The following is a 21,599-nucleotide window of genomic DNA, read 5'->3' as shown; positions in this document are numbered from 1 at the left end:
TGAGCTCAGGGCTCTGCTCTTTGGCAGCGTTCAGGAGGGAGGTGATGGAATTCCATGTGCCAGCTCATTGCTGCCTCCTGTCCCTTTGAAACCCCTGCTGGGGGGACCTGGGGGAGGTGGGATTGGGGTTTCCTGCTCCCTGGTGCCCTCTGTGGGGTATCACGGTGACAGCAGAACCCATGCAACGGTGACACTCTGTGGCAGAGCCGTTACTAGGAGACACAGTCCCCATCATAGCATCCCCTTCCACAGGAGCATTCCATAGGCTCCAAGCTTGCTGGTCAGGCAGGGAGCTGCTCTCTGGAAGAGCTCCACCATGGAGGATGCCCGTCCCTTTGTCTATGGCCTCACTGAGCTGCCGTCTGTGGAGCTGGACACTGTGTCCCCTTCGGAGAAGGCACTCACCGAGGGGAGCTCTGACCTCATGGACTTGTATGGCACAAACTACACCGTGGCTCATGGTAGGGGGGCCCAAAACCTTCCCTAAAAGTGGGGTGGGCTCATTCCCAAAGCTCATCCCTCTTTCCCTGCTGTCACCCAGGCTTCCATCCCCAACTTGGCCACCACACAGGCACTGGCTACGTGACCAACAACCACTCAGCCATGCCCTGCCTGCTGCGCCCACACAGTGTATTAGAGGGGTAGGTACCTTTGGCTATGGGTTGGGGGGGACAAAGAGGACAAGTTTTGGGGCTGCTCCATCACATCCATGTGGCTTCCCACTGCAGCCACGGCCGGGATGCCATGAGCACCACTGCTGAGCACTTCAAGCCCCTCTGGCTTCCCAATGGCAGGAGCGTCCTGCCCCGGCACATGCACCAGCCACAGAATAGGGACCTGCAGGAGTACCCCCCTTCCTGCCTCCGTGTGGGGATGGTGAGTCCCCAGCACATGAGGTCCCACCAGAGCCAGCCCAGACTAAGAGATAGCCACAGCACTGGTCTCCAGCCAGGTATGCATTCGGGGTGCTGGTGGTCTCTGGATAAGCTCCATCACCAAAAGGGTTTTGGGGTGTTGATGGTACCAGGGCCAGCTCCATCAACAAGATGGTTTTGGGGTGTTGATGGTACCAGGGCCAGCTCCATCACCAAGATGGTTTTGGGGTGTTGATGGTACCAGGGCCAGCTCCATCACCAAGATGGTTTTGGGGTGTTGATGGTACCAGGGCCAGCTCCATCACCAAGAGGGTTTTGGGGTGTTGATGGTCCCAGAGCCAGCTCCATCACCAAGATGGTTTTGGGGTGTTGATGGTACCAGGGTCAGCTCCATCACCAAGATGGTTTTGGAGTGCTGATGGTTGCAGGGCCAGCTCCATCCACAAGAGGGTTTGGGGGTGTTCATGGTCCTGGGGTCAGCTCCATCCCAGTGGGGATTTGAGGTGTTGGTGGTTCCAGGACCAGCTCCATCACCAAGAGGGTTTTGGGGTGCTGGTCATCTTGGGGTCAGCTCCATCCTCTTGGGGATTTGAGGTGTTGGTGGTTCCAGGACCAGCTCCATCACCAAGAGAGTTTTGGGGTGCCAGTGGTCCCAAGGCCAGCTCCAACTTTAGGGTGTTTTGGGGCATTGGTGGATCTTTGACCCCCCAGGAGGGTTTGGGGACCCCCTGACCTGTATCACCCATCCCTGTGCATCCCCAAACGCAGGGTCCCTAGGCCCTATGACACCAGGTAATGCCATGGCATGGACAGGGTTGGGGCCAGGACTGGAGACAATGGGACTCCCTCCCTGCCCTCCTGCTCCCCACAGCTATCCTGGAGAAGGTCACCCTTGGCACCAAGGAGCCATTGATCTTCACCAAAGCCACCAAGAGGACCAACTCCTGCCTGCCACCTCTGCCGATCCGGCAGAGCCAGCCTGTAAGCACCCAATGGGACACTTGTCTCCCTCCCAGTCCCCTCCACCCCATTTGCACCCCATGGGACACTTCTTCTCCCCCACAGCTCGGCGTCAGCCTCACCACAAGGGATTACCTGCCCCCTGTGCACAGCCACGTAAGTGGGGCGAAGGGATGGGGTGAGGAGGGGACACCCCACTGAGGTGTCATCCCCATCACCCCCATCCCCTTCCATCCTCCTGCAGGGCAATGAGCCCCTTCCAAGGCTGCCACCAGGCTCCGAGCGAGGCAGTGGCTTCACCCGGGAGGGACGGAGCTGCCTGGGCACAGTGGTGAGCAGGATCCCATCCCATTGTCCGATCCCATCCCATTGTCCATCCCCATCCCTTTGTGTCCTTCTCATCCTCACCCGTTGTCCCTACTCAGGTCTTGCCCACGCTGGGACCCTCAGCATCCCTCGTATCCCGAGGGCTGGAGGCAACCCGAGAGACCCAGGCCAGGCTGCTGGGGCAGCAGGCTCCTGGCAGGATGGTGGGTGCATGGTCCCATCCCTATCCCCATCCTCATCCCATGGGAACGCGTTCCCAACTTGCCTCCATCCCACAGGAACCATCAGGGTACACCACTAACTATGGCCAATATGTGACCCGCTGCCTAACCCCATCCCCTGAAGCTCCAGGTGAGTTTGGGGTGGCCATGGGGGTTTGCAGCCTCCAAAGGGGGGTTTCCAGCCTTACCACCCCATCCGTGATATTCCAGCCAGGGATGCCTGGATAGCAAGACCCATTGGTGGAATCCAGCCCCCGCGTCCCAGTGGCTTCAGCACCAACAACCACCCCACTGGGCTGGGGGATGTCATTGGCCACCTCCTGATGTGATGCCCCCCATTGCCCCAGCCTTGGGGGTAACCCCAGCTCCATTGGGGATCCCCAAATCCCTGGAAGTTCCCTTTCTTCCCATATGGAGGAATAAAGACTGCAAAGCAACCTTCTTGGGCATAACACCACTGGCTTTGTCACCCCTATGGAGGGGTCGAGGCTGCCCACAGGCATCATATGGGGGGCTGCCTGCACCCCAAAGGTGAGCAGGAGGATTTGGGGGAGGAACTGGGGGTGCTGTCTGGCCGACAGCCACTGGAGGGCTGTATGAGCCCAGCTTATCCGAGCTGCCTTTGGGATGACACAGCTGATTTCAGGCAGGGAAAAGCAGGCAGGGCTGGCTGGGGTGGGCAGCGAGAGGAGGAGGAGGAGGAGGAAGGTGGCGGCTATGCCATGGGGTTGTCACTTGTGGGCTTCATCCCTGCCCTCCATGGCCATGGGGCACTAACGAGGCTTCATCGGGTGGGAAGGGGCACCGAGGGGGTGCAGTGGGTGCCAGGGGATGTGGGTGATGATAGAAGGACCCCCCTATAGCCCGGTACCCAGGGAGGTGCTGAGCCTGATGGAGGGACCCAACAGGGGAAGGGGCAGATGATGGGCAGGGAGCTAGGAGAGGGGAGCAAGGTGCTGCTGCTGCCTGGGGTGGGGACAGGCAGGAGTGAGGCAGAGCACAGGCAGGGCAGGGTGAGGTACAGGCAGGGCACAGGCAGGGCGTGACAGAGCAATGGTGGTGCACAATGGGGTACAAGAAGGGCACAGGCAGGGCAGAGCAATGGTGGGGCAGGATGAGGTACAGGCAGGGAGAGGCAGGGGACAGGCAGGGCAGAGCAATGGTGGCACAGGGTGAGGTACAGGCAGGACGCGACAGCAATGGTGGTGCACAATGGGGTACAAGAAGGGCACAGGCAGGGCAGAGCAATAGTGGGGCAGGGCGAGGTACAGGCAGGGAGAGGCAGGGGACAGGCAGGGCAAATCAGCAGTGGCACAGGGTGAGGTACAGGCAGGGCACAGGTAAGGCAGGGTACAGGCAGGACGCGACAGCAATGGTGGTGCACAATGGGGTACAAGAAAGGCACAGGCAGGGCAGAGCAGTGGTGGGGCAGGGTGAGGTACAGGCAGGGAGAGGCAGGGGACAGACAGGGCAAATCAGCAGTGGCACAGGGTAAGGTACAGGCAGGATGCGACAGAGCAATGGTGGTGGAGAATGGGGTACAAGAAGGGCACAGGCAGGGCAGAGCAAGGATGAGGCAGGGTGAGGTAGAGGAAAGGCACAGGCAGGGCAAATCAGCAGTGGCACAGGGTGAGGTACAGGCGGGGCACAGGTAAGGCAGAGTACAGGCAGGGTGCTACAGAGCAATGGTGGTGCACAATGGGGTACAAGAAAGGCACAGGCAGGGCAGAGCAGTGGTGGGGCAGGGCGAGGTACAGGCAGGGAGAGGCAGGGGACAGGCAGGGCAAATCAACAGTGACACAGGGTGAGGTACAGGCAGGACGCGACAGAGCAGTGGTGGTGCACAATGGGGTACAAGAAAGGCACAGGCAGGGCAGAGCAATGGTGGGGCAGGATGAGGTACAGGCAGGGAGAGGCAGGGGACAGGCAGGGCAGAGCAATGGTGGCACAGGGTGAGGTACAGGCAGGACATGACAGAGCAATGGTGGTGCACAATGGGGTACAAGAAAGGCACAGGCAGGGCAGAGCAATGGTGGGGCATGGTGAGGTAGAGGCAGGGGACAGACAGGACAAATCAACAGTGGCACAGGGTGAGGTACAGGCGGGGCACAGGTAAGGCAGGGTACAGGCAGGATGCGACAGCAATGGTGGTGCACCATGGGGTACAAGAAAGGCACAGGCAGGGCAGAGCAATGATGAGGCAGGAGGAGGTACAGGCAGGGAGAGGCAGGGGACAGGCAGGGCAAATCAACAGTGGCACAGGGTGAGGTACAAGCAGGGCACAGGTAAGGCAGGGCACAGGGAGGATGCGACAGAGCAATGGCGCACAATGGGGTACAAGAAAGGCACAGGCAGGGCAGAGCAGTGGTGGCACAGGGTGAGGTACAGGCAGGGCACAGGTAAGGCAGGGCACAGGCAGGGCATGAGAGAGCAATGGTGGCGGAGAATGGGGTACAAGAAGGGCACGGGTAGGGCAGAGCAGTGGTGGGGCAGGGTGAGGTAGAGGCAGGGGACAGGCAGGGCAGAGCAGTGGTGGCACAGGGTGAGGTACAGGCAGGAGGTGACAGCAATGGTGGTGCACCATGGGGTACAAGAAGGGCACGGGTAGGGCAGAGCAGTGGTGGGGCAGGGTGAGGTACAGGCAGGGAGAGTCAGGGGACAGGCAGGGCAAATCAACAGCGGCACAGGGCACAGGTAAGGCAGGGTACAGGCAGGATGCGACAGAGCAATGGTGGAGCACAATGGGGTACAAGAAAGGCACAGGCAGGGCAGAGCAAGGGTGACACAGGGCGAGGTACAGGCAGGGTGTGACAGAGCAATGGTGGTGCACAATGGGGTACAAGAAAGGCACAGGCAGAGCAAGGGTGAGGCAGGGTGAGGTACAGGCAGGGAGAGGCAGGGGACAGGCAGGGCAGAGCAAGGGTGGCACAGGATGAGGTACAGGCAGGGCAATGGTGGCACAGGTACAGGCAGCGCGATGCTGGCACAGAGAAGTACAGGCAGGGCCCGTAGGGGGCGTGGCATCCCAGGTGGGAGGGCGTGTCCTCAGCGCAGGCATCCCCTCCTTCCCATTGGCCTCCTCCCGTTGCCATGACGACGGCGTTGCCGTCGTTGCGATGGGCACCGGCGGCTCCTCGGGCCGCGGGGCTCCGGTAGCCGTGGCCGAGGGCCCGGACGGGGCCGAGCAGCGGCTGCCGGTGCGGTCCGGTCGGGTCCCGGCCGCTCTGTGGGCCCAACGGGGGCTGCGGAAGCTTTACCTGAGCGGAGCGGGGCTGCGGGACGTGCCCCCCGAGCTGGCTGCGCTCCGGCACCTCCGCACGCTGGCCCTGGACGGCAACGAGCTGATGGAGGTGCCCGAGGCGCTCTGCCGCTTGCCCCGCTTAGCGTATCTCTACCTGGGCCGCAATGGGCTCCAGGGGCTGCCGTCTGCCTTCAGCCGCCTGCAGAGCCTGCGCTGCCTCTGGCTGGAGGGCAACTTCCTCGCCCGCTTCCCCCGAGCCCTCCTGCGGCTGCCCGAGCTCCGCAGCCTGCAGCTGGGGGACAACCGCTTGGCCCGGCTGCCCTCGGCGCTGCCCCGCATGGCCGAGCTCCGGGGGCTGTGGCTCTACGGGAACCGCTTCGAGGAGTTCCCCCCTGTGCTGCTGCGGATGGGGCAGCTCCGGGTGCTCGACCTGGATCGGAACCGCATCAGCCGCTTCCCAGACCTGAGCGGCCTCGGAGCTCTGCGACTCTTCTCCTATGACCACAACCCCGTGCTCCGGCCGCCCCCCGTCGGGGATGCCGTGAGGCTGGTGGGGAACGGGGCGCAGGAGTTCATGGAAGCGAGGCAGGAGCGCCTGGAGAGCCTCCAGCGCCAGGAGGAAGAGGAGGAGGAAGGCACCGAGGCCCCACCGGTGGCCCCACGGGATGGGTCACTGCTCCCGGAGGATGGGGAGGATGGATCCGAAGCCCTGCCCGGCTCCCCAGGAGAAACGTGAGCCGAAGCGCTGCAGCCAGACACCCATAGGGAAGCATCACTGAGGGATGCGGAGCCTCGGGCAGGGTCCCAAGGACCAGCACCTCCCAGCTGGGGCTGGGGAAGAAGGAACCTCATGGGCTCCATGGAAAGGAAATAGCCCCAGCATCAGCATCTCCCGGCTGGGACAGCAAAGAGCTGTCTCATGGATCTACACTGGGATCCATAAGCACACCTTGGAGCATCCCATTAACCACAGGGTGCCTAGGAGGGGGGAAGCAGCCATCTGCCCTGATGGGTGACCCAATGGACCTCACCTGCCTGCTGGGGAGGTCCTGGTGGGCAGCACAGTGCTGCTGAGAGATGGGCGTCCCCATGGATGTGGGGACCTTCTGCAGCCACCCCAACACCCCCATGGGTATCCTTTGCCCCCAGCTCTATGGGGCAGGACAGGAAAAGCAGCGCTGTCTGCATCCGATCTGCGTGGACCCCATCAACGCGAAGAGCAGCAAGGCTGGAGAGCAAGGACATGGACCCCTTTTCACCCCCAGTCCCTCATCCTGCTGCTGGAATGGGGATGGGGGAGAGAGAACTCCCTGCTGGGCTCCTCCTGGGCCTGCCTTAAGCCTGGAAAGGGATTTACCTCAGTATAGGAAAAGGAGCCCCAGCTCTGGCTCTGTCTGTCCCAAAATGGGGACCAAACCTTCCTCTTCCCTTCCCCGGGTGCTCTTTGTACCAAACAGAAGCAATAAAAAGCAGAAACCCAAGGAAACCTGGTGTGAGAGGCAGGGGATGGGGCTGTTCTGGGGGATAGGGTCTATTTAGGATGCACCTGGAATACAGCAACCCCTCCTTGTGCAGGAGCCCCTCTTGTTGCTGGCATTGAAGGGAGTTCTGCTTCCCTCTGCCTCTCTCCAAGCCACAGCCACACCGGCCCCATTGGGAGGGCTGGAGGTTCCAGACCATGTATCCGCTGTTGATCACAGGGGTTTGGGGTTGGTGGCTGGGAGGCAGCCAATGCTCCCACCACATCCTCTCCCATGCCGATGGGATGGATGCTGCCCTGCTCTTCCCCTCCCTGCCTGCTCTGTGGTGCAACCACAGCTATTTCGGATGTGCTGGTGCAGCCGCATCCAGGTTGGTGCCAGCCCCTCCGGCAGCAGAGGCTGATGGAGCCCCTGACTTCCCAGCAGGGAGGTGGCCCCGATCCCAATCCCACTTCAGGATGCTGGAACTGGCAGGTCTTACCCCCAAATCCAGGTCTCCATACAGGGACAGATACAGGCACTTGGGCCCTGTTGCCATCCAAGCAACCTTCACTGCTGTGAGTGGGAGTGGGCACGGGGCAGCCCCATGTGTGGCACCCTGGGGTGCTGACACAGCAATGAGGGGCTCCTAGCCATTAGGGTCATGCCATAGATCCTGGGGTGCATCCCTCCATGGAGCGCTGGTGTTGGCAGAGACTCCAAGCTCCAGCTATAAGATGGGAATTCCTCCATTCCACATCCCTCCTGCTCCCACCAGCTCCATGCAGCTCCTTATCAAGCAGTCCCTGTTTGCAAGGCAAGGGTAAAGGTGGCCTTGGTGCCACCAGCCTGTCCCTGCAGCCAGATCCAGAAGCTCTGACCCATGGGAAGGGGGATCCCTGCATCCCTGTGGCCTCTTCCCACTATTCCAGCCTCTTCCCACTATTCCAGCCTCAGTTTTCACCCTCTGGCTTGGGAAAAGAGCAAGGTCTGTGTCCAGGCACTACAGGAGCTGCTGCAATCAGCAGGAACCTCACCCATTCCTGCTACACACAAGTACCTTGGGGATGCTGGTGCATGCAGTGCATCATCCATACGTCTGTCTCTATATATATCCCTGCCCACTCCCCATCCCCATGTACAACAGCTCATGGCCTCAGCGCAGCTGGGATCACGCTGCTATTTCCATCTGCTCCCAGAAAACACAAAGGAAGAGGCTCAGGAATGGGGCTGGCTCCATGCAACAGGAGCACCGGGATCGTGGCACCAGGCCAAGTGTGGATGCTCTTCCCTGTGTTCAAGGATGCAGCGTGCTAAAACAAGCCCAGGCTCGGTGGCATTGATGCCATCTATAGCTTGGTAGTGCCAAAGTGTCCAGGATTGGTGCAAAGCAGAGCCCAAAGCAGCAGGGTGGAAGCATCGGGATGCAGGAGCTGGCAAAGGGATGGAGTTGTCCCTTTCTATCACCTCTAACACTAAGGAAAGGCAGATGCAGAGGGCACACAGAGCCTGGCTCCGCTGCCTTCCCGTGTCTGGAGTTTCTCTTACTTATTCAAGACCAGTGTTCAGTGAATTATTTAACACAGGCACTTGAGCCTGAGTGGTGGCAGCCAGCTCCTGGCACATCCCCTGCCTCCCCAACCAGCATCCCTCCATACAGGACACCATTCCCAGCCTCTATCTCTCATCCCAGAGGTGCATTCCAGTCCCCACCACACACATCACACCCCACGGACCCAGCACTCACCCTTAGGCTGCTGTCTTTGGGGTACCAGCACTGTCCCCACTCTTTAGGGCCCCAAAGCCCACAGTGGGGCCCCAAGCCAAAGCAGGAACTGCATCCCAACACAACCCCTGCTGGTCCCTCTTAATAAACCCACATTAATTGCCCTCATTGGCTGCTCTCATTAGCAGGCCCAGCCTTAAGTCCATGCAGGTGGGTTAGGCAGCTTTAGGGCTTGCAAGAGACATCCTGGAGCCCATGGGGATGCTCTGGGATTGGGGCTGTCCTGGTCCTCTCTTTTTGAGGTGCTTCACCCCCAGCATGTATCCTCTTCAACAGGGGGTCCTTGGGTATATCCTGCTTTATCCTTCCCCCCCTTGCACAGGGGGTGCACAGGGTGGAGGGATGCTCAGTGCTTGGGGGGGATTCTTGGTGCTGGAGGATACTTCAGTGCCAAAGGCATTGGGGGGAGGAATGCTCTATGTTGGGGGATGCTTGGTGCTTGGAGGGATGCTTGAGGGGGGCATTTGGTGCTTGAAGGGATGCTCAGTGCTGGGGAAGAATGCTTGATGCTGAAGGGATGCTCAGTGCTTGAGGGCAGGGTACCTGATATTGGGGGATGCTCAGTGCTGGGGAAGGATGCTCAATATCAAAGAGATGCTTGGTGATGCAGAAGGATGCTCAGTGCTCGTGGGGGGATGCTCAACACTTGGAGGGATGCTCAGCGCTGGGCAAGAACACTTAACACCAGCAGTACCCCCACACCCCCCCATAGCCGAGCCACTGGCGCTTCCCGACTGTCCTTTATTACTGGGAACAGGGGCTGCCTCCAGAAAACGAGGGGCCCCGCTCCCCAAAAAGAGCCTTCATCCCAAGCCCTCACCCCCAGCTCCCCCAGTGCCACCCGGCTCCTGCTGCTGCCATTGGCATGGGGGGCAACCAGCGATCCCCCCCCCCCCCCATCAGCGGGTGGCATCGCTTCTCTTGGGTTTAATGTCTCTTTTTGCACTGTGGTTTTGCCTCATTTGGCCCGTTTTGCTGTATTTTACACACCAGTTGGATGTCACCATCACATGAAGAAGAGAGAGACCTGAACAAGAGAACGGCTACGAGCTCTAGGGTTAGAACACACAAAGCACCCCCCCCACCCCCCATACACACACACCCCATGGAATCCTTCCTGGAGGAGCGGGGTGGCTGAGAGGTGATGGGTGAGCACCCAGCGTGGCTCCATCCCCATCCCAGCCCTGTCAACCTCTTCTTTTTAGGGGTAAAAAGAAAAGAGAATGGGCTAAAAACACAACTGGCCCTAAAAGCATCGTTATTACTGCGGAGCAGGATTATGACTTCTCTCCAGATTGTCCAAAATCACCAAAAAGAAGGACTTTGGGACCTGCTGAAGATGGTCCCGCTGCCATCGTGGTCCCCATGGGATGCGACAGGGATGTCCCCCTTGGTAGGAGAAGGAACAAGCAGCCAGGTACCCCAAGGAGGTTTTGGGGGGGTTCTGGATGCAGGCTCCCCTATGGAGCACCATGGGGTTCAGTGGGTGCCCCCCTCCATCACCCTGTGCCCGGTGGGGTGGCACTGGGTGCTGGGCCCCACTGTGATGCAGGGGTGATGGTGATGGGGTGATGCACTCTCATGGGCTGTAACCAGGCTGTTGGCAGCACCCCAGATGTGGCCTCGGTGGTACCCAAGGGGGGGGATCAGTGTCCTCCCCATGGATGCCTTTGGAGGGGCATGGGAAGACTGAGGATTGGGGTCCTCCCTGTCCAGGAGGGGTGGCTCTGGGACAATGGGCTCGCTCTGGGTGCCCATGGGTGGCTGTGCCCTACCTGAGATGGCTGTGGAGGTGACAGCACCCACGTCTCCCATCCTGCTGCTGTGGGTGCTGTCACATCATACCCAGTGCTGCTGGGGTCCTGCCAGCACCCATGGCCCCCCATGGGGAGCCCACCACCATCGGGTGACACCACTGTCACCCCCAAACCCCTGTACCCCATGGGGCTCCCATAGCCTCAGCCCCAGGGAGCTGGCAGGGATCTGGCACATGAATCCCAATGGGAGATGCTGGCACTGCTCCTGCCAGGCTGGCTGACCCAAGGAATGCCACCTACCCAGGATGGGGACAATGGCACTTGCTCCATCCCTTATCCCCACGGACCCCAGTGCTGGGCATAGGGCTCATGGGGGTCAGCCTGGCTGGAAGGGGATGCTCTGGGGCTCAGCATCCCTTTGTGGGTACCACCCCATGGGTCGAGGCCAGTCCCCTGCCCAGCCCTATGGGGACAAGCCCAGGGTTGGGGGTAACGTGGGGTGAAAGAAGCTGGGTTGGGGGCAGGATATGGGGCAGGGGGGTGGTCCCCACGCAGTGGGGTGAGCCCCAGGATGGGGTTCTCGACCTCCTGCCCCTACTGAGCCCATGGACGGAGGTAAAGCATCAACCCCAGCTAAAGGCAGTGCACAAACGAGCCTGCTTTGGCTATCGAACTGTGTCATGGCTTCCGATCCCAGGAGCCCGCGCCTGGCCTGGGAATGGGGTTACCCCCTCCCATGGGTGCCCCCCACCTTCCCCATCCCACCCCATTGGGGGCTTGGGGGGGGCGGTGAGGATGAGGAAGGGCAATGGAAGAGGGGGGATTCCATGGCCCCGCTCAGGCGACGCTGACGGCTCGGAGAGGTTCTATTGAGCTGGAAGGGAATGGGGGGACCCCTCTTGCCTGGCCCCCTGCAATGGGGGGGGGTATGAGGCTGGGAAGGGGCAGAGGGGCTCCCAGGGAGCGGGGCTGGAAGCACTCATTGAAGTCCTGCCCAGTGGTGGGATGGGGATGGGGATGGGGGGGTCCTGGGTACCCCAGTGCTGGGATGAGGTGGAAGCAAAGGGGCTGGTGGGCTCCATCCCCCTCCTACCGCAGGGTCCCCATGAGCTGTCCTGCTGGTGCCTCAGCTCCCAACTGGGAGCCCTGAGGAGGGGTGATGGGCGCTGGGAATGGGGGGGACACCCCCGGCCCCACAGTCCTGGGTTGGGGGGGATGCTCAGGCCTTCAGCTGGTGCCACTGTGCCACTGCCTGCCGGGGACGGGCGATCATGTCCTTCCAGTGCTTCACCTCCCCGGGGCCGCTCTTCCAGGACAGGTAGATCTGGGGGGGACAGGAAGGACTTGGAGCCATGGCTCCGCTATGGGAGCCTCCAATCCCATCCTGCTCCCTAAGTGTTTATCCATATGTTTTCCATATGGTGACATGGAAAACCACGTGTGCTGAGGCCTCCCTGCGGCTGTCACCTGGAGAGGAACTTGCTGCTGATTGTGCCATCAGAAGCCATCAGCCCGGTACTGGTTCTGGTGGGTTGGCCAGGGCATGAAGGGCTTGGACCTCAGCATCAGCATCACTGTGTTGCTCTAATGCTGCAGTGCTCCCAGCAGCTTAATGCAGTGTGCTGGCATCATGGGCACTGGCTGTCCATCCATCCATCCATCCATCCATCCATCTGCCTATCATTGATCCATCCATCCATCTATCCATCCATCCACCTGTCATTGATCCATCCATCCATCATCCATCCATCATCCATCCATCCATCCGTCCATCCATCCATCCATCCATCCATCCATCCATCCATCATTGATCCATCCATCCATCCATCCACCTATCATTGATCCCTCCATCATCCATCCATCCATCCATCTGCCTATCATTGATCCATCCATCCATCTATCCATCCATCCACCTGTCATTGATCCATCCATCCATCATCCATCCATCATCCATCCATCCATCCGTCCATCCATCCATCCATCCATCCATCCATCCATCATTGATCCATCCATCCATCCATCCACCTATCATTGATCCCTCCATCATCCATCCATCCATCCATCTGCCTATCATTGATCCATCCATCCTGATGGCACAGTCATGCTCATGCCACCAGTGATGCTCCCAATGGGGGCATTCCAGTCCATCTCCAGCATCCCACCATTCCATCCCCCCTTCCCAGGTTCATCCCGATCTCCACATTTCCTTGCTGACAGCACTGCACTGGGGGATCATCAGCTCTCTTTTGCCATCACTACTCTAAGGAGCAGTGAGCTCAATGGGTTTAACTGCATCAAATCCAGAGGGGGGGAATTCCTCCCTTCCTATCATTGGGAAGTGATGGGTAATCCCAGTGTGTGGTTGGAGGTTGGGATCTGTCTGGTGATGAACCCACCAAGGCACACAGGAGCCATAGGAAGCTTCAATTTGTGCCTTGCTATAAGTAGACTTAAGCAGGTTGAATCTCACCATGGCACAGGCCATGGGCATGGGGCTCCATCCGTGTTGGATGGATCCCCATCACCTCAATGCTCCTAGAACCATCGAATGTCTTGGCTTGGAAAGGACCTTAAGATCACCCAGTTCCACCCCCTTCATGCCAGATGAGTCCTTGCCACTACCCACCATAACCAGGCCCAGAGTTGACCATGCAAACCCAACACAAGCCAACCCCACCACACTTCACCTTCTTCCTCAGCCTGAGCCGACACCACCAAGCAGGGACCCTCTTGTCCCCCATCTGCCCCCCTTGCAGAGGACCCTCCACCCCAGCCCCATGCCATGGGACCCCCACCTTGCCAATGACATCGTTGCGGCTCAGCCTGTCCTTGTCCATGACGGTGATGACAATGGTGGTCTCCCGCAGCCGCTCCGTGGGGATGTCAAAGGCAAAGGACTCATTGAAGACGGGGTTCAGGCACCGTTTCATCACCACCGTCTTCTTCTTCTCCACCCGCTTGTCCTTGTACATCAGCCAAACCTTCACATAGGGGTCTGGAATGGGGGGACACACACAACAGGAGATGCTCTCATTGCTGCCCTGGCATGGAGCAATAGTACCCAATGGGGTGGGAGGTGGAGCTCTACCTGACGTGCCCCCGATGTCCATGGCTTTGAGGTTCCGTGCTTTGATGATGTTCACCACGATGGAGTTGGCTGAGGGGTTGTAGCACAGCGACAGCAGCAGCTCCCCACGGCTTCCCTATGGGACCCACAGAGGACCTTAGGTTGGGTGCTCATTGATAGGGCACCCAGAGCACCCCGTGTCCCACTGGGGTGCTGAGATGGGAACCCCCCTTCCAGAGCTGTCCCAAGGGGAGGGTTTGGGGCCACAGAGAAATCAGGGCAGGAGGAAACGGGGCCATTCCCAGTGGGACATTTTGTGGTCTTGCTGGAGGCAGCTTTCCTTTTAGATCTACTCAAAACAGCTTGTTTTGACCCAAAATGAGATGCTCTGGACTATTTTAGATCTAGCCAAAATGGCTTGTTTTGACCCAAAATGAGGTATTCTGGACTATTTTAGATCTAGCCAAAACGGCTTGTTTTGACCCAAAATGAGACACTCTGGAGTATTTTAGATCTAGCCAAAACGGCTTGTTTTGACCCAAAATGAGATGCTCTGGCAACTTAATAACTTAAAGATTTGGGATGAGAAACCTCTCCAATGGACACCAAAACAAGGCAGAAAAGTCCCCATTGGGGTAGCAAGAGGGTGCTGGTCCCATTGGGACACCCCAGGAACAGGAGGGACCCCCCCTTGGGGCCAGTGCCCATGTTTTGGGGGGGGAGCTGAGCCTTACACTGCCATCACTGCAGGGCTTCAGGTCCTTCCAGAAGGTCTGCATCTGGGTGAGATCCACCTTGTTGAGGGGGATGGACACCTCCCCAATGGGGTCGTTGCGGCTGAAGCGGTCGTAGTCCAGGACCTGGAGGTACAGCACCCGCTGCACCACCTTCTCATAGGGGAACCCTGTGCCGGAGATGGAAGGGGAGGAAGAGCCATCATGGTCATGCCAATGAGCACCCAATGCAGGCGCTGCTCTTCCTTGTGTCCATGGGGAGATGTTGACACGAGGGAGCAGCCCATGGTGTGAGTGGTGGTGGATGGATTCCCATGTATGCACCCACCCATGGGTGCTTGATGGGGGAAGAAGGAGCCCCCACATACGTCCCTTATATGCAGAGCAAACACCTCCAATATGGCTTTGATAGCTTGGCCAACCCATCTCATCACTGATAGCCATCATATTGGTGGCTCAAGCCATGCGGCTCCAGCCAAGGAGGGAGGCAATAGGGTCCCACCACCCTTCTGCTCCCATCCCAGTCCATCCCAACCCATCCCAGTCCATCCCAGTCCATCCCAACCCCTACCTTCGAAGAGGAAGGTCTCATTCCAATGCGGGTTGAGGTTCTTCCTCTTCACCTTGGTCTCCAGCTTGTGCTTCTTGTCGGGGAGCAGGTAGATCTTGACAAAGGGGTCGCTGGTGCCGCTGAAGTCCTTGGCCGGCAGCTCTTGTGCCTTCATGATCTTCACGGTCAGGGTGGACTCCTGGAAGTTGTAGCCAACACTGAACTGGATGCGGCCCAGGTTCTCCCTGCTGATGCCATCATGGGCCTCGTCGTCCTCGGAGCCCGGAGAGAGCTGTGGTGATGAAGGGGAGAAGGGCAATGAGCTCATTGGGACCATCAATGGGGCCTGAACATCCTTTTCCCCCCCTGGTTCAGCACCTCTACACCAGCACCCAACCTCCAACCCTGCGAGCTGTCACTGGGCATCAGCTTCACAACCAGCTCCCTGTCGCCAGCATCACTTCCAATGACTCCTGGCTCTGTGCCACACATCCCAAGGATGGGAAGTGCCAATTAGCCAGATTCCTGCTGACATCCATCCCTCACATCTCCATCACTGCTTCATCATGCTTGGCCCGGGGGGGATGGCTGCATCACCTCGGTTGTGGCAGGGATGTGCCACTGCTTATGGCACCGGATGGACACAGAGGGATGCGAGAAGACACCCCTATGGTACCCAGCCAGGGCTACAACCATGGGGAGCCCATCCCCATCGCTCCCCATCACCCACCATGAGCATCTCGCTGGTCAGGGAGTTGACCAGGTCGGAGACGGAGGAGCGAGGCTCCGTCTTGCGGTCGGACTCATCGTGCGGCGGCTGCCCTGGCACCGGTGTTGTGGTCACTGCCTTGCCACCGGCCGGTAACCTGGGGAAAGAGAGGCAGGGACTCAGAGGAGAGGGGCTGAGAGCCGAGGGTGAGACAGTGAGGGGCTCCCTGGGTACCCTCTCCCAGCGGATGCTGCACTGGGCTGGGATGCAGGGCTGGGATGCAGGGATACCCGGCACCGGTGGCCGTGTGCCACCAGCATCCCCACATCCTGGATGGTGCAGGCAGCTGGTTCTGCCTGTGCTGCTGCCAGTTCATGCCCTAAGACCTGCGCACATCACCTCAGAGCACAACAGAAGGTCCCACGGTGCCCATGTCTCCCCCAGCATCAGCAGAACCCATGGTGATACTGGGGCAGCCACTCAGCTGTGTGGCCACCCGGTCCCTGTCTGCACCTCACACAGCCCATTTCCACCCTGGTGAGGTCCAGTGTAGCTGACACATGGGTGCTTCATGCTGCGTTGGGTGCTCAGCACCCGGTGCCAACCACCCCTTGTCCGTCTGCCATAGAGCCCCCTTGTGCCCCACAGTCAGGGCCAGTGCCCTGGCTCTATAGGGGCTGTGGCTCCTGGCTGGTTGTGGGACAATGGACACGGTGCCAGGGAGGGAAGATCCCATAGGGAAGGTGGAGAGCCAGGAGCACACAGACAGAGCAGCAATGGAGGCACCCACCGAGGCCACACTGCCACGATGCACAGGGACAACAGGGATGGGGCAGCACTGGGTGGCCCCATAGTGCAGTGGGAGGGTACGTGCACACAGACAGCACCCCACGCTGCACCCATCCCGAGCCGAGACACGATGCTGGGGTACACACAGCCCCAGCACGGCCCCACAGGGTCACAAAGCCACCATCATGCCACTGGGACACGCCAAGCACACGCAGACACACACACACACACTGATGGAGATGCAGAAGGGGGACCTGGGGGTGATGGGGATGGCAGCATTGGGGGGGACACCCTCTCACACACACACACGCGGTTCAGCTGCCCCACTGGGACGGCACCAAGGGAGGACCGGAGAGCCCGAGGTAGCTGGGGAGGTAAAACCAGGTTAAAACCAGAGGGCAAATGGAAGCAGAGGAGCTGGTGGTGGGAGCCGCTGGGCGAGAGGCGCCGGTGGAGCGGTGGGTGCCGGGGTGGGCGCACCGGGTGCCAGCGGAGGTCGAGGCCAGCAAGAGAGAAAGAGCAAGGAAAGAGCAAGAGAAGGAGGAGAAGCATCATCCGCTGCTGGCCTGCAGGGAGGGAATGGGGAGAGAGGAGCGGGGGGGTGGACGGACGGACGGACGGACAGAGGTTGCTTGGTCGCCGGGACAGGAGCCGAGCCTTGGATCGGGACTGGAGCCGCCGGGGATGGGCTGGAAGGAAGAGGCTGAGAAGTAGGGATGGAGGAGACGTTTTGGGGTGGAAGAGCGAGGGGTCGGCAGCACCGGGTGGGCAGGAAGGAGCGGAGGGTGAAGGCGATGCCGGCTGAGCCCCCCCCCCCCCCCCCATGTCCCATAGGATGCAGGGGAACAGGGAGCAGGGGATGGATGTGGATGCCATGCATGCGCCGGGATGGGGCTGTGGGAGCAGCGAGCCGGGGGAAGCAGGGAGCAGGGTCTTGCTGCGGTCCCCACCACCACGCAGGCTCCCCCGTGCCCATCCATCACCCAGCAGCGGGCAGGCAGCACGGGCCCGGCACAGGGAAGTGCGAAGAGATGGAGCGAACCCAAGCGGGTGCAGGGTAAAAATAGGCGCTGGGCGAGAACGGTGCCAGTTCATCCCCACGGCGAGCACACGGGGAGGCAGAAGCCGCCGGCTTCACACCTCCTCCCCGCTCCCGAGAGGGGATTAACACCCGCTCCCGGCAGCACAGGGCCCCTCTGCTCCTGCCGGTGCCGGTGCCAGATGTGGTGCGGAGCCTTTGGCACCCCGAGAAGGCAGGAGCAGGCGGAGGCGCAGCTTGCTTGGAGGGAGAAGGGGGGTAACGCGTGTGTGTCCCCCCCGTCCCCAGCCTGTTGCGCTTGCTCTGCCCTTGGTTGAGCGCTGGGGCTCGAAGGGATGAGCACAATGCACTGCAGGGATGTCCGCACATCCCTCAGGGCGCTGCCAGCCCCACAGCGGGCTGCAAACGGCGCGATGGACCGGACATGCATTAGGATGGGATGCGGCATCATCGGGAGCATCCCATCCGTGTGTCCCCGCTCCCGACGTGTGCCCCCCCATAACCCCCCCAGCATGCAGCCGGGATGGGAGGGCTGGAGGTGGGGACGGCAGGAGAGGAAGGGCAGGGAGGGAGGAGGAAGGGATTAAGGGGGGGGTCCTCTCGGTGCCGCTGCTCCAAAGGCAGAACCACGGGTGCCGGGGGGCGAGAGCTGCAGACGTGCCGGTGCCCGCTGGGGCCAGCCTGTGCCGCTCCAACCTTGGCGCTCCAGCCTCCTCCTCCTCCTCCTCCTCCACCCTGCGTGAGGCCCTGGTCTCCTCCTGCGGGACTGCCCTCGTCCTCGCTCATACCTCTTGTCCCCCTGAGCGTTCGGCTGGTTCGGCTGCGTCCCAGCGGGTTGCAGGTCGGGGATATTGGCAAAGTCATCTTGCTCTGAGAGTCCCAAAACCAGGGATAACACCACCATCCGGCCTTCCCTGCCCAGGCATCCCCGCAGGCAGCGGGAGAGAGAGAAAGAGAAAGAGGAGAACACAGCATCAGGCAGAGAACAGGCAGGAGCCGCTGGCGCACCGGGGTCCCCCGATGGCAAAGGGACCCCGGCTCTGCCCGCTGGAGGTGATGGGCGCAGAGGGCTGTGGGGAGAAAGGTGCCAGCTCCTGGGACACATGGGTACCACCACCACCCTGCTCCTCCACTGGTCCAGGCAGGGAGGATGCCAAAGTGCTGCCGAGGAGGGGAAGATGATGCCCAGAGGGGCTGGGGATAGGGATAGAGCAACAGGAGCGAGGTGCCAGCATCCTTCCAGGGAGGAGGAGGTGGCAGTGCCATGGCTGAGGCTCTTTGCCTGTCTCTGGCACTGCTGGCACAGCCTCCCCGGGCCTGTAACCACATTTATGTTATGGTGATAGCAGGATAAAGAGCAAAAGCAAAGTGAAAGCTTTGGGAAGCAGCTCTGGTGAATGGAAGCAGCTCCTCCGCTGGGAAGTGGCATGCTGGGTCGGTACATTGCAGCTCTGTGGCTCTTGCTCCCATCCCAGCCATAAAGGCTGGGATCCAACACCAGGAAACAGGGGGAATGCGACTCTAGGGATGGCGAATGAGCCACATCACATTGGGAAGCTGGCAAATGGGGCTTCTTGTGGGAGAAGGCAGAGCTGGCATTGGGAAGAGCTGGGAAGCACTGGCTGGCTGGTGGTGAGGATGGGGGGGGGGGGTTCAACATCTCCATTGCTGCCTGTGGAGGCAGGAGTGGGGTGGGCAGCCAAATTTGTGTCTCTTAGGGCCTTTCCCACCTAACCCTGGTGCAGAAGGTGCTGCACTGAGCAGGATCAGACCTGTGCCCCCTACCTCAAGCAGTATTGGCCTGTGGGAAGCACATCCAGGACCTCAGCAATCCCTTTCCTGGGGCGCTGGGTGGCAAACGGAGGCCAAGGGGGAGCAGGGGGATGCTGTGGGGGGGGGAGCTGTCTCCATGCAGGATTGACAGTGTCATGTGCTGGGATGTGGTCACAGCACGGGACTCAGATTAGCCCTCAGTGCTTGAGGGCTGAGAGGCAGCGCTGATACAGGAGATAGGGTTAAGCCAGATTAAAGACCACACGACTGCAGCAGCTCGATATCGGGGCTGAACAGATGCTCACCCCTGCACGGGGGGCACCATCACTATGGTTGATCCCCTTCATTCCTCCTTGGGGCAATGACACTTCTTGGGGACAACAGCAGTGGCTGTCCCATGGGCTGGAGCATCCCTGCCCTCCCTGAGGACCAAAGGAGACCTGACATGGAGAGTGATGGGCAGCAAAGCCAGAGGGCAAAGGAAGTTGGGGAGGGTGAGGGGTCTATCCCTGAGCCCCCAGGGTGGGTGAGCTGGGATGGGGATGGAGGGAGCCGGCTCTTCCCGATGGCCATGGGTAGTGGTTCCCTGAGGAGGAGCTGGCTGAGCAGAGGAGAGAGCAGAGGAGAATGCAGCGGAGAGGAGAGGAGAAGGAGACAGAGACGTAGAAAGTAGGAGAAGGAGAAGGTGAAGGAGAAGGAGAAGAGAAGAAGGAGAAGAAGAGAAGGAGAAGGAGACAGAGACGGAGAAAGAGAAGGAGAAGAGAAGGAGAAGAAGGGAAGGAGAAGGAGAAGGAGAAGGAGAGAGAAGGAGAAAGAAGGAGAAGCAGAAGGAGAAGGAGGAGAAAGAGGAGGGGAAGGAGAAGGAGAAGAAAAGGTGGAGGAGAAGGAAAGGAGAAGGAAAAGGAGAAGGAAAGGAGGAGGAAAAGGAGGAGAGGCAAAGCAATAGAAGGAAGAGGAGACAGAAGAGGAGAGGAAGAGAAGGAAGTGGAGAGGGGAGAGGAGAATAGAGAGCAATTGGGAGAGCAGAGGAGAGAGAAGAATGTGAAGGGGGGCAGAACAGGGAGCAGAGGAGAACGCCACGGGGAGAGCCATGAAGAGAGCAAAAGGGCAAGCAAAAGACAGCAATGGAGAGAGCAAAGCCGAGGGGAGAGCAGAGGAGCGCACACTTACAGGAAGGACTTCATGTCCAAGCCGCGGTTGCGGATCTGCCCCACCACATGGTCCCAGCTGCCGGGATTGGAGCGGCTCCGGCCGCCGGCCGTCGGATGCTTGGAGCCGGCGGCGATGCCGGGGCGAGCCTGGCCCCCCCGGGAGCCGCGGTTGGTGCCGGTGCCGGCTGTGGAGCCGCTGTGAGCCTGGAGCTGGCCCAGGCTCTGGCTGGTGGTGGGCTGGCTGTGGTTGGAGCGCTGGTGCTGGCTGAGGGGCTGCTGCAGACTTTGCTGGCGCATGAGCGTGCGGGGCCTCTGGCATTTGGGGTCGCCTGCTGAGGTGGGGATATACTCAAGGGTAGTGGCTGTGGACAAGGTGGAGTCCTCGAAACTTAGGGAGAGGAAGGGCAGAGGAGAGGAGAGAAAGGAGAAGAAGGTGAAGGGGTAGAATTGGAGGAAGGAAAAGAAGAGAGTTAGAGAGAAGATGCCCCAGCGCAGGGAGCGCTCCGGCAGCGCCCAGCGGATGCAGCCACCGGTCCTTCTGCCCCTGCGCCCCGGCTCGCCGCTGGCCCGGCGCTGTCGCACCGCTGCCATGTCGCTGGTGATGGGGGTGATGGTGCTGGGTGCCCTCCCTCTCCCGTGCCTGCCGTGCAGCAGCAGGCACCTTCCTCATCTGCCAGCTGAGTAATTAGGGCTGCTGCGTGGAAGGCGAGTCCCGTGGCGCCCGCTCACGTGCTGCCGTCCCCATCCCCGGCTCCATCCCTCCCAGCCCAGCACCCGCTGGGTCTCAGCATCACCCATCCCATGGCACTGTGTCAAATGGGGTCCCACAGTGATGGAGAGGGTCGAGACACCCGTGGTGGGGACGAGCCAGCAAGCTCCCCAGCGGTGAGGGACCCTGGTTAGGGTCCAGCCACGCTCCCAGTGCTCCAATAGTGGGATGGGGGTGATGCAGACGCGGCCCCAGTGGGATAGGGAGAGCAGGGAAGCCCAGCCCTGCGTGGAAAGGGTTCATTTGGCTGCTGGAAAGGGAATAGCAGGCGCAGGAAGCGGCGGTGCCCATCGCTGGCCATGCAGCACATGCGTGGCATGGCCCATGCAGCCAGGCACGGTGCTGATGCCCACAGCAGCCTGCAAAGCTCGTGGCTGTGAGAGCAAAGGGA

General features: G+C 60.4%; 3 protein-coding genes across 3 annotated transcripts; 2 read left to right on the top strand and 1 right to left on the bottom strand.

Annotated features, from left to right (window-relative positions):
* Nucleotides 1-98: 98 nt before the first annotated feature.
* Nucleotides 99-2,712, top strand: SAXO4 (stabilizer of axonemal microtubules 4). Its single transcript, XM_034062287.1, has 7 exons — nucleotides 99-641; nucleotides 729-952; nucleotides 1,747-1,856; nucleotides 1,941-1,991; nucleotides 2,080-2,166; nucleotides 2,261-2,513; nucleotides 2,594-2,712. The coding sequence occupies exons 1-7, from the start codon at nucleotides 604-606 to the stop codon at nucleotides 2,710-2,712; spliced, it is 882 nt and encodes a 293-aa protein (XP_033918178.1). The 5' UTR covers nucleotides 99-603.
* Nucleotides 2,713-5,499: 2,787 nt separating this feature from the next.
* Nucleotides 5,500-6,360, top strand: LRRC10B (leucine rich repeat containing 10B). The gene has a single exon (XM_034062280.1). It carries the CDS (start codon nucleotides 5,500-5,502, stop codon nucleotides 6,358-6,360), a length of 861 nt encoding a protein of 286 aa, XP_033918171.1.
* Nucleotides 6,361-9,784: 3,424 nt separating this feature from the next.
* SYT7 (synaptotagmin 7) lies at nucleotides 9,785-21,076 on the bottom strand. Its single transcript, XM_034061514.1, has 8 exons — nucleotides 20,459-21,076; nucleotides 18,304-18,429; nucleotides 15,709-15,844; nucleotides 15,000-15,270; nucleotides 14,429-14,598; nucleotides 13,716-13,830; nucleotides 13,423-13,622; nucleotides 9,785-11,951 (listed from the first exon to the last, which is right to left on the bottom strand). Exons 1-8 carry the CDS (start codon nucleotides 21,028-21,030, stop codon nucleotides 11,847-11,849), a joined length of 1,695 nt encoding a protein of 564 aa, XP_033917405.1. The 5' UTR covers nucleotides 21,031-21,076; the 3' UTR covers nucleotides 9,785-11,846.
* Nucleotides 21,077-21,599: the final 523 nt, after the last annotated feature.

Source organism: Melopsittacus undulatus, chromosome 4 (genome assembly GCF_012275295.1).
Source record: "Melopsittacus undulatus isolate bMelUnd1 chromosome 4, bMelUnd1.mat.Z, whole genome shotgun sequence".
NCBI classification, from domain to species: domain Eukaryota; kingdom Metazoa; phylum Chordata; class Aves; order Psittaciformes; family Psittaculidae; genus Melopsittacus; species Melopsittacus undulatus.
Note: the sequence above shows the minus strand (reverse complement) of the source record. Positions and strands in the feature narration are given on the sequence as shown.

Coding starts and splice junctions, on each gene's coding strand:
- SAXO4 (XM_034062287.1), top strand. CDS start 604: ATGCCCTGCCTGCTGCGCCCACACAGTGTATTAGAGGG. Junction 642..728: donor CCACACAGTGTATTAGAGGG/GTAGGTACCTTT, acceptor TTCCCACTGCAG/CCACGGCCGGGATGCCATGA. Junction 2,514..2,593: donor CCCATCCCCTGAAGCTCCAG/GTGAGTTTGGGG, acceptor GTGATATTCCAG/CCAGGGATGCCTGGATAGCA.
- SYT7 (XM_034061514.1), bottom strand. CDS start 21,030: ATGGCAGCGGTGCGACAGCGCCGGGCCAGCGGCGAGCCGGGGCGCAGG. Junction 14,599..14,999: donor TGAGACCTTCCTCTTCGAAG/GTAGGGGTTGGG, acceptor TCTCCGGCACAG/GGTTCCCCTATGAGAAGGTG. Junction 13,623..13,715: donor GGACATCGGGGGCACGTCAG/GTAGAGCTCCAC, acceptor CCCCCATTCCAG/ACCCCTATGTGAAGGTTTGG.
- LRRC10B (XM_034062280.1), top strand. CDS start 5,500: ATGGGCACCGGCGGCTCCTCGGGCCGCGGGGCTCCGGTAGCCGTGGCC.